This window comes from Aquarana catesbeiana, linkage group LG01 (genome assembly GCF_042186555.1).
Source record: "Aquarana catesbeiana isolate 2022-GZ linkage group LG01, ASM4218655v1, whole genome shotgun sequence".
Taxonomy (NCBI): Eukaryota; Metazoa; Chordata; class Amphibia; order Anura; family Ranidae; genus Aquarana; species Aquarana catesbeiana.
In genome coordinates this window covers 16081153-16092740 of record NC_133324.1, presented here as the reverse complement: position 1 = coordinate 16092740, position 11588 = coordinate 16081153, and the positions used below count along the sequence as shown (strand labels likewise).

The window sequence follows — 11588 nt, the reverse complement described above, 5'->3', positions numbered from 1 at the left end:
TATTGAGGATCTCTTATCACTGATACAATGTGGACACTGACAGCTCTGAGGATCTTCTGTATCAGAGTGCTCAGAATCAGCAATTCTTATATTTTACCTGCAACTGATTTACATCCCTTGGCTGTTAACTGATAAAAATACACACAGCAGTATATAGTCACTTCTTTTTTTTTTCTTTTAAGATAACATTTGAAATATCCAACATTATGTCTAGTTTAGTTACAGTTACTTATTTTACCACAATATGAGCTTAAAGTGTATCTGTGGTCAAAATGTAAAATAATTTATTAATTTCCACATTGGATTTTCCAATTATTTCTTATTACTCTGAATGATCTTGAATAGACATGGGACGAACAACACCCCCCCCCACCCCCCACCCCCGTTCGTTTCACAGCAGAACTCCCAAACGGGAAAAGTTCTAACCCAAATGGCAAACCCTATTAACGTCTATGGGAGCCGGACAGGAAAAATCTAAATTCACCATTTTGAAGGGTTTATGCAAATAATTGGCCATAAAAGGGGTATGAGGGCCTGGGTACTGACCTGGGGCCAGGGCCATCTTTAACGCAGGGCAAAAGGGGCAGCTGCCCAGGGCCCTGTCATTGTTGAGGGGCCCAAAGCAGTTGCCCCTTTGTGCCCCTTGGCATAGGTAGTCCTGGACCAGGAGCAAGGAGAAGCGAGAGCCCGGGAGGGAAAAGTGCTCTCTGGCCACCAGAAGGTGAGGAGCAACCCTGATGTGGTGGCGCCACCCAGAGGCTGGATTCCTCCAACCTCCTCTCCAAGCTCCAACAGCGGCCCGGAGGACAGGCGGATCAGCCCCCCCCCCATGCAGCCAGGGACTGCTAGTGCTACTCGGGACAGTCCGGGGTCTAGGAAGTATGCGCTGGAAGGAGCAGAGCACCCCCATCCTCACCACCCAGAAGAAGAAGGGCCCTGCCCACTGCTGGCCAGCGTGAACGTCCTATGGAAGGAGGTACCAGGCATCATACACACCAATACACAGACTGTGACACGGGGTGCACAAAAGGCACTGCAGCCTGGGCTAAGGCCCCCTCTTTCTTTTTCTCCCACCCCCCCTCTCTCTCTCATCCCCAATCCCCCCTCTCAATTTCACCCACCCCCCTCTCTCTTTCACTCCCTCCCTCTCTCTGAAAGGCAAAACGAGAGAAAATCCCCAGCTCAACTCAGCAACCCTATCTCTTCCATCTCTCTCTCCCACACCCCTCATCTCTTTCACCCCCTCTCTCACACTACACTCTCACCCCCTCTCTTTCACCCACCCCCTTCTCTCTCACCCCCCTCTCTTTCGCCCCCCTCTCACACTCTCTCTTTCACCCACTTCTCTCTCACCACCCTAGCTCACCCTCTCTTTCTCTCTCTCTCTCTCTCTCTCTCTAACCCCCCACTTACACTGATCACACCCTCTAATCCCTCCCCCCAATACCAATCCACCCCTCACCACCACCGCTGCCCACACCCTCCCTAGCCCCAGCAACAAATGGGTGAGCGGTAATAATGTGCAGTAACCTCTAGCAACCAAAACCAATCAGCAAGCAGAAATGATGTGCTGTCACCTCTAGCAACTAATCAGTGAGAAGTAATGTTGTGCTTTAACCTTTAACAACCACAACTGTTGCCTGATCTGTTGCACTAAACTGATTTGGAGTTTAGCTGCTATTTACTGTATGTTTCAAAGCAGGTGGAGAGCAAAATTGCATGGGGGGGGGGGCAAAGAAAACGTTTGCCCAGGGTCCAATCAATATTAAAGACGGCCCTGCCTGGGGCACATGTATTAATGCAAAAACAATGTTAAAAATGATTGTTTTTTAGCAGAAGTGATTTTGTTGATGCTCAAAGTGCAAAAAAACCCCCAAAAATACCTTGCTGTAAAGTGGCACATCTGTAGCATGCATAGAACCTGCTGCAGCAAAAATTACATTTCGAAAAACAAAACAAAAAACAAGTCAAATCACATTTAACCACTTGCTTACTGGGCACTTAAACCCCCCTCCTATCCAGACCAATTTTCAGCTTTCAGCTCTGACGCACTTTGAATGACAATTGCGCGGTCATACAACACTGTACCCAAATTAAATTTTTATCATTTTTTCCCCACAAATAGAGCTTTCTTTTGGTGGTATTTGATCACCTCTGCGGTTTTTATTTTTTGTTAAAAAAATGTAAAAAGACTGAATTTAAAAAAAAAAAAGTTTTTATATTTTGTTATAAAAAATTTAAAACAGGAATTTTTTCTCCTTCATTGATGTTCGCTGATGAGGCGGCAGTGATGGGCACTGATGGGTGGCAATAATGGGCACTGATCAGTTACACTGATAGGCAGCACTGTTAGGTGGCTCTGATTGGCACTACTGGTGGGCATTGATAGGTGGCACTTGTGGGCATTGATAGGTGGCACTTGTGGGCACTGTTAGGTGGCACTGTGGTCACTGTTAGGTGGCAATTGTAGGCACTGTTAGGTGGCACTGTCAGCGTGAGTAGAAAAAAAAACGATTACCGATCGTTTGTTTATATCATGTGATCAGCTGTCATTGGCTGACAGCTGATCACATGGTAAGGGGCCGGGACCGCCCCCTTTCTCGGATCGGTGATCAGCCGAGTCTCAGTGACTCGGTGATCACAGTGCACGTGGCGCGTGCCCTGCAGGGCGTGCGCAGGGCACGTGTACAGGGGAGGCAGTCATATCACGGCCTCCCAGGAATTCAGGTCCGCGCTGTGGCCGTCATTCGGCCATAGCGCGGATGCCTAGTGGTTAAAATGACTCGTGGTTGCAAAGGCCAGAACTCGGCTATTGGAAAAAAATAAAGAAAAAAAACAGCGTGGGGTCCCCCTCCAGTCCTTACCAGACCCTTATCAGAAGGGGGCAGTGCCACCAGGTGATGTAGCCAGGTGGCCCCACCCATGGGCGTAGCATAAGGGGTTGCAGGGGTCACATTTGCAACCCTGCCCCTAGCTCCAGGGGGTACCTGCAGCATCCCTGTCATATTATCATATCCTCCGCAAAGTCCAGCTCCGATCTGCCCTAGGGCCTCACAGCCATGCTCCAGTACTGAGCTTCTATTTTGCCGTCCACAGTCCACACCCCTCTGTTCTCATTGCCTGGGGAGAAGCTGTGAGCCTTTTCCTGAATGGAGAGGAGCATGGGGTGAGAACAGCACAGGATGGGGAAGTGTCTGTGCTGTGTGCTGGCGACATGGAATGGTAACCGAGCTTAGCGAGTTAAGAGGAGGAGAGTGCCGTCTTGTAGCCACGATGTCACTGGTGAGGTAAGACACCGCTCAATGTCTTCTAGTCACTAGCTGGGATTCTCTGTACCTGCCCACCCCCTCCCTACCCGAGGATGTCCGCTTACCCCACTTCCCTGACAACTGGGGAAAAAACACGCACCTCCGGGAGGTGACCTTCCCCCAACACCTGCCAACAGTGACTGAGAAACCTTCAGAAATTGCTAAAACAAATCCCTTAACACCTCCTGAGGGGCCCCTGAGGGGCTGCATGCTCCTGATTTTATGTCACATGGCTTTGCTCCTCCAGATCTAAGTTTTGCCCCCCCAAAGCCCCTTGACCACCCCCTCTGCCCTGGATGCTATGCCCGCTGCTGAGCTTCATTCCCAGTACAGCACTCTATACTGCTCCTCCTCCACAGGGCTGAAATCACATTCCTTTACAACACAGCCAGTCAGCCATGATCTACACAGGGTGCATCTGCCTACTGCAACTACACTGCCTTTCCGACCAGGGGATTTCACAGGTCAGAACGGCAACATAAAATCCAGATGCACCCTGTGAAGACTGACAGATTGTGTGTAAAGAAAATCTGATTTCAGCACTATGTATTGTGGGAGGGGGGCTGTTTACAGTGCTGGAATGGGAAAGGAGCTCTGTCAAATGACCTGCCAGGGGTCCCTGTCCTCTGATTCTCCAGTAGTAGGGATGAGCTACTGTTCGACTCAAACATCGCATGTTCGACCGTTCGTCGAATTGCAAACGTTATGGGCCGTTCACGCCAAATTTGAGTCGCGCGTCATGGCCCATAATTCACTGCGGCATCGCAGTGCATTACTTGCTGATGATTGGCCAAGCATACACTATGACCCGCATGCTTGGCCAATCACAGCGCCGTCTGTACAGAGAGCCATAATTGGCCAAAGCCAGGGTGGCTTTAGCCAATTATGGCTCAGGGGGTTTAGTACACGCCCCACACTATATAAGGCCGCCTGCGTGGCGGCCTTGTGTAGTGTGTTGCGGCGGAGAGAGATAGACAGAGAGACAGTGTCATTTGATTTAAGTTAGACAGAGTAGGCAGGCGAGTCAGTTAGCTGCACTTACAGTGTATTGTGTATATATATGCATCCTAGGTGTTGTGTATATATATATATATATATATATATATATATATATATTGTGACAGCAGGCAGGTAAAATCACCTGGTTGCATCCAGGATGGAAAATATGTATGCCCTAGATTCAGGCTTTATGCTGACTTATACCACTAGGGGGAGTGCTGGGAGTCCTGCAGGGGAAGAGTTAATGAGCCCAGCTGAAGTAAGTGGGCTCATTAAGACCTATAGAAAACACCCCAGCAGGCTTAGGGAGATGCTCCATCCTGGAACCAGTTCTGTGATTGTGTAGACTGGGGAGTGTGGTATCTGAGCTTTGCGGTGAGTTAACGCCTGTGTGGCAAAACTTCTCAAAGAGAGATAGGGTCTGGGGCAGCACAAGGCTGCACCCAGTTGTTAGTTAGGGACACTACGTGTGTAGTAAGCGGTCAAGCTGACCAGGATTTCTTTTCATGTTTCTTTTTGTTTTTCTGTTATTTTTCAATGCATCTAGTCTGAATAAACCGCACCTTTGTTTTTGTTTCACCTACCAAGCTGTCTGCTGTGCCTGATTTTGTGTGGTGAACCCATCCAGGGGGTCACACACACCCGCTGCCGAGCTAACCCCTCACAGTTGGTGGAGAAGCAGGGGCAGTTTTTTTTAAAGGCCAGCATGGAGGAGATACTGAGACAGCTGGTTTTAGCAAATGCAAATCAGCAGCAGACAAATGCAGGTTTGCAAAAGAGCCTTGCAGCTCAACAACAAAGCCAGCAGCAGATAAATGCAACTTTGCAGCAGAGTCTGGAAGCTCAGCAGAAAGCTCAACTGCAGAGTCTGGACGCTCAGCAACAAGCCCAGCAGCAATCTGAGGCCCGCTTCATAGAGCTGTTACAAAAGCAAGAGCAGAGACTCCAACAACAAATCGAGACATTAATGCAGCAACGGCCGCAGACCAGTGAGGCAAGTGGTTCCACTAATACTGCATCCTTTGGTGTGAGCCGTTTACTGACAAAAATGACTGGAGAGGATGATCCGGAGGTGTTTTTGACCACATTTGAAAGGACTGCTGAAAGGGAAAAGTGGCCTAAGGAGCAGTGGGCTGGACTTGTGGCCCCTCTGTTAACAGGGGAATCGCAGAAAGCCTATTATGACCTAGAGCCGGACCAAGCAAAAGACTATGTGGTGCTAAAAACAGAAATATTGGCACGGCTGGGTGTCACCCTGGCCGTCCGGGCTCAGCGTGTACATAACTGGACTTTCCGGCTTGGAAAACCCCCCAGGTCTCAAATGTATGATCTCATTCACCTGAGCAGGAGGTGGCTGCAGCCAGAGACTTTGACCGCACCAAACATTGTGGAACGTGTTGTTATGGATCGTTTCCTGAGAGCTCTTCCTACTGCCATCCAAAAGTGGGTAAGCCATGGAGACCCAGAAACTGCAGATAAGCTTGTGGATCTGGTTGAGAGGTACTTGGCTACAGAGAACCTGACCACCTCTTCCAGGGACTCACGGACTTTCCACCCTAAGACCAGACCATTCCCCGTGGCGGGTAAGATGACTCCAAGGGGTGAGGGTGGAGAGAGTGAGAAGGTGGGGGTTCAACCTAATGTCTGGCGGGAGCAGCCCGGGAAGCCCAGGCCGCAAGAGGCAGCGAAAAAGATTATTTGCTACCGCTGCCGGCAAGAGGGACATATTTCAGCTAATTGCCCAGTTGTGGATGAACCTATGCAATGTGACTTTATAAGGGACAGACGTCAGTCGATGTTTGCGACAGTCGCTTGTACTGCCATTCGGGGACCTGAGAAACATTTATGTAAAATGTGTATTAATGGTAGAAATGTGGATGTGTTGCTGGATTCAGGTAGCCTGGTGACATTGATAAAGGCTGAATTAGTTACTACAGTGGTCTCTGGGAATAACAAGGTGGCTGTTATTTGTGTGCATGGGGACACCCGAGAGTATCCTGTAACTTCAGTGTTTTTTGAGACCCACAAAGGTAACCTCTCTCATCAGGTGGGGTTAGTGTCTCACTTACCACATGATGCCATTGTGGGAAGGGATTTTCCAATGTTCTGGGAACTCTGGGATTGTCCTGAGCCCCCCACTGGTGCCCCTATAGACCAGAAAGATGATGACCAGAATTCCTCTGAGAGTGGTGAGGACTCTCCAGAATTTCCCTTGTCGGTATTGGCAGGGGAAACTCGAGAAAATGGGGAGGAGCCAACATCCTCAGATGAAAACATGCCGTCTGTGGAATTTTCAGATCTTGAGGTTCACAGGGAAAATTTTGCCACAGAACAGTTAAAAGACCCCACCCTAATAAAGGCACGGGAAAATGTGGTGAAAATAGATGGCGAGTTAGTGAACCCAGAAAAAACTTGCACTTACCCGTACTTCACTGTGGAAAGGGACCTACTGTATCGAGTGGCTCAAAGGGCAGAGAAACCGTTTCGTTGAGCGGTCGCCATTGTGTGCTGTGTGGGACGCGTGTGGTGTGCGGCACCGCTGTAATCATGTCGTTCAAGAATATTTACTACTCGGACAAGTACACGGATGAGAAGTATGAGTACAGGCATGTTATGCTTCCAAAAGAATTGGCAAAGCAGGTACCAAAGACTCATCTGATGTCCGAGGAGGAGTGGAGGAGACTTGGTGTTCAACAAAGCCTTGGCTGGGTTCATTACATGATCCATGAACCAGAACCTCACATACTCCTGTTTAGAAGGCCTCTTCCAAAAGACCAACAGAAATGAATTGCTCTTCACTTTTATCTTTTGGGACATTCTGTATATATTGTAGTATTCAGTGAATACAAAGAACTATCACTTGTTTTTAGCCGTGTGGGTATTTGTAAGGAACTGCTTACGGACCAAGGTACACCTTTTATGTCCCGAGTTATGAAAGAACTATGCAAGTTGTTCAAAGTGACACAGTTACGTACGTCTGTGTATCACCCCCAAACAGATGGGTTGGTTGAAAGATTCAACAAAACCCTAAAACAAATGTTAAAGAAGGTGGTGGATAGAGATGGAAAGAATTGGGACTGTCTAATACCCTATTTGATGTTTGCCATTAGGGAGGTACCCCAATCCTCTACGGGTTTCTCACCCTTCGAGTTACTCTATGGGAGACACCCAAGAGGACTGCTGGATATCGCCAAGGAAACTTGGGAAAATGAGAGTTCTCCCCACAGGAGTGTGATTGAGCATGTCGCCCTGATGCAAGATAGAATTGCACAGGTAATGCCAATCGTAAAGGAACATTTGGCCCAATCGCAGTTAGCACAGCAGAGAGTGTACAACCGTGGGGCCAAGACCCGTACTTTTTCCCCGGGGGATAAGGTATTGGTGCTAGTCCCTACGGTTGAAAGCAAATTCATGGCCAAATGGCAAGGTCCATACGAAGTTCTTGAAAAATTGAGCGAGGTGAACTATAGGGTCAGACAGCCAGGAAGGCGAAAGCTGGAACAGGTATATCACGTCAATCTGCTGAAAGCCTGGAGGGATAGGGAATCCCTAGTTGCAGAGACTTTGTCACCGGTCCAGTCTGATTGCTTTGTTCCTGAGGTTGGAATCGCAGTCACCTTATCGAAACCCCAAAAACAGGAGGTTAAAGAGTTTGTACTTCGCAACAAAGAGATTTTCTCTGAGCTGCCGGGAGAAACATCTGGCGTAGAGCATGATATTATTACCCCGCCAGGAGAAAGGGTAAAACTAAAACCTTATAGAATACCAGAGGCCCGACGGGAGGCAATACGTGGGGAGGTTCAAAGGATGCTGGAATTGGGTGTGATAGAGGAGTCCCAGAGTGACTGGTCCAGTCCTATCGTACTAGTGCCCAAACCTGATGGGAGCTGGCGGTTTTGTAACGATTTTCGACAATTGAATAAAGTTACAAAATTTGACACCTACCCCATGCCGCGTATAGATGAGTTGATCGACCGGCTGGGAACAGCCCGATACATGACAACTCTCGATCTCACCAAAGGGTATTGGCAAATTCCCCTGGCCGAGTCGGCCAAGGAGAAAACTGCGTTTGTAACCCCAGATGGGGCGTTTCAATACAAGAGAATGCCGTTTGGGTTACAGAATGCACCTGCAACATTCCAGCGGAAAATGGACAAGATTCTGAGGCCCCATCAGAAGTATGCTGCAGCTTACCTGGATGATGTGATTATCCATAGCACAGATTGGGTCTCACATCTGCCAAAAGTGCAAGCAGTCTTAGACTCCATTCGGGAAGCTGGGTTTACGGCCAATCCAAAGAAGTGTACCATTGGACAGGAGGAGGCCAAATATCTGGGGTACACTATTGGGAGGGGAGTGATAAAGCCTCAAGTCAATAAAGTCGAGGCCATACAGAGTTGGCCACGTCCCAACAGCAAGAAACAGGTACGAGCCTTTCTGGGAATCGCTGGCTATTATCGGCGATTCATCCCCCATTTTGCTTCTCAGGCTGTGCCCCTCACCAACCTGACAAAAGGGAAAGAGTCTGTCATGGTCAAATGGTCCCCGGAGGCAGAAGCAGCATTCCAGTCATTAAAAACCGCCTTATGTAGCCAGCCAGTGTTGTACTCCCCAGACTTCTCTAAGGACTTTGTTGTACAAACTGATGCATCAGACGTTGGGTTGGGAGCAGTGTTGTCCCAGGTCTGGAACGGGGAAGAGCACCCAGTCATTTACCTCAGCAGGAAATTGAAGTCCCATGAGGTAAATTACGCCACAATTGAGAAGGAGTGTTTAGCTGTGAAGTGGGCTCTAGATTCCCTTCGGTACTATCTATTAGGTAGGCACTTTGACCTGGTAACTGATCACGCTCCTTTAAAGTGGATGGCTCAAAACAAGGAGACCAATAGAAGGATAAATAGGTGGTTCCTGGCCCTACAGGAATTCAACTTTACAGTAAAGCATCGCCCTGGCGTTAAAATGGGGAATGTGGATGCTTTGTCTCGAGTACATGCGTGCCTGACTGCGTGTGTTCCAACCCCAAGGTTGAAACAAGAGGGGGGGGTATGTGACAGCAGGCAGGTAAAAACACCTGGTTGCATCCAGGATGGAAAATATGTATGCCCTAGATTCAGGCTTTATGCTGACTTATACCACTAGGGGGAGTGCTGGGAGTCCTGCAGGGGAAGAGTTAATGAGCCCAGCTGAAGTAAGTGGGCTCATTAAGACCTATAGAAAACACCCCAGCAGGCTTAGGGAGATGCTCCATCCTGGAACCAGTTCTGTGATTGTGTAGACTGGGGAGTGTGGTATCTGAGCTTTGCGGTGAGTTAACGCCTGTGTGGCAAAACTTCTCAAAGAGAGATAGGGTCTGGGGCAGCACAAGGCTGCACCCAGTTGTTAGTTAGGGACACTACGTGTGTAGTAAGCGGTCAAGCTGACCAGGATTTCTTTTCATGTTTCTTTTTGTTTTTCTGTTATTTTTCAATGCATCTAGTCTGAATAAACCGCACCTTTGTTTTTGTTTCACCTACCAAGCTGTCTGCTGTGCCTGATTTTGTGTGGTGAACCCATCCAGGGGGTCACACACACCCGCTGCCGAGCTAACCCCTCACAATATATATATATATATATACTGTATTCAGTTTAGCTAGATCTGTTCCTGTTATTCTCTTCCTACTGGCAGGTGTTTTTACAGTATTTATAGCTACCTGAAGAAAATTGGTGGTGTTCTTCTGATCCTATTAGTACCACAGGCAGGCAGCTACAGTATTTACAGTTAGTGTAGTGCGTCCTCTGCACAGTGTGCACCTAAAGCTACCTGAAGAAAATTGGTGGTGTTCTTCTGATCCTATTAGTACCACAGGCAGGCAGCTACAGTATTTACAGTTAGTGTACTGTGTACTCTGCACAGTGTGCACCTAAAGCTACCTGATGAAAATTGCTGTTGTTCTGATCCCATTAACACCACAGGCAGGCATCTACAGTATTTACAGTTAGTGTACTGTGTCCTCTGCACAGTGTGCACCTAAAGCTACCTGAAGACAATTGCTGTTGTTCTGATCCTATTAACACCACAGGCAGGCATCTACAGTATTTGCAGTTAGTGTACTGTGTCCTCTGCACAGTGTGCACCTAAAGCTACCTGAAGAAAATTGGTGGTGTTCTTCTGATCCTATTAGTATTACAGGCAGGCAGCTGCAGTATTTACAGTTAGTGTACTGCGTCCTCTGCAAAGTGTGCACCTAAAGCTACCTGAAGACAATTGCTGTTGTTCTGATTCTATTAATACCCCAGGGAGGCAGCTACAGTATTTACAGTTAGTGTACTGTGTCCTCTGCACAGTGTGCACCTAAAGCTAACTGAAGAAAATTGGTGGTGATCTTCTGATCCTATTAGTACCACAGGCAGGCAGCTGCAGTATTTACAGTTAGTGTACTGTGTCCTCTGCACAGTGTGCACCTAAAGCTACCTGAAGACAACTGCTGGTGTTCTCATACTAATAATACTACAGGCAGGCAGTTGATTCTGCTAGCTGCAGTATCAGTATATATATACATCCCAGCTTTGTGCAGCTACATCTCACTGCAGGCCATTAGTACGTCTGGAAGGCCAACAAGGAGAAGCAGACAGTCACAAGCCAATAAAAGAGGGCAAACAGGCTCTGTGTCTAGAGGCAACAGTGGTGGTCGTGGAGACGTTGCATCCTCATCAGCACATGGCCGTGGGACACGCTTGTCCTTTTTTTTGGCAGCTGGCCGTGGTGAGCAGCAACATGTGGAAGACTTGGTAGAGTGGATGACCAAGCCGTCCTCATCCTCCTCATCCTCTCTCACCCAGGCTCAGGGTACTTTGTCTGGCAAAGCAGCTGCCAACGTGGCCTCTTCCCTCGGCTCAATGGCAGTCACTCCTTCCCTAGCCCCACCATGTCCTCCTGAGAAGTCCCCCAAACTGTTTGACCACAGTGTTGGGTACATGCTCCAGGAGGATGCCCAGCATTTTGAAGGCTCCCATGATGGTCCAGTGATGAGGAGGAAGGGGATGATGAGGTCACTGACTCCACGTGGGTGCCTAATAGGAGAGAGGAGGAGAGGGCACATCTCCAACAAAGCAGGATGCCCTCCAGGGGCCAGCTTAAGGGCAGCACACCGACTGCATCACACCGCAGAGCTCCGCATGTGCAGGGCGCTGCTGCCTCTGCACATTATTCCAAAAGTTCTTTGGTGTGGGCCTTTCTTGAGACGAGTGCATCAGATCCCACCACTGCTATTTGCAACATATGTCTCAAGCGTATCTCGCGTG

The 11588-nt window shown here is 48.5% G+C and overlaps 1 protein-coding gene across 1 annotated transcript; it reads left to right on the top strand.

The window, feature by feature from the left end:
- Nucleotides 1-6778: 6778 nt before the first annotated feature.
- On the top strand, nt 6779-7153 carry LOC141124162 (cyclin-dependent kinases regulatory subunit 2). Its single transcript, XM_073612241.1, has one exon. The coding sequence runs from the start codon at nt 6855-6857 to the stop codon at nt 7092-7094; it is 240 nt and encodes a 79-aa protein (XP_073468342.1). The 5' UTR covers nt 6779-6854; the 3' UTR covers nt 7095-7153.
- Nucleotides 7154-11588: the final 4435 nt, after the last annotated feature.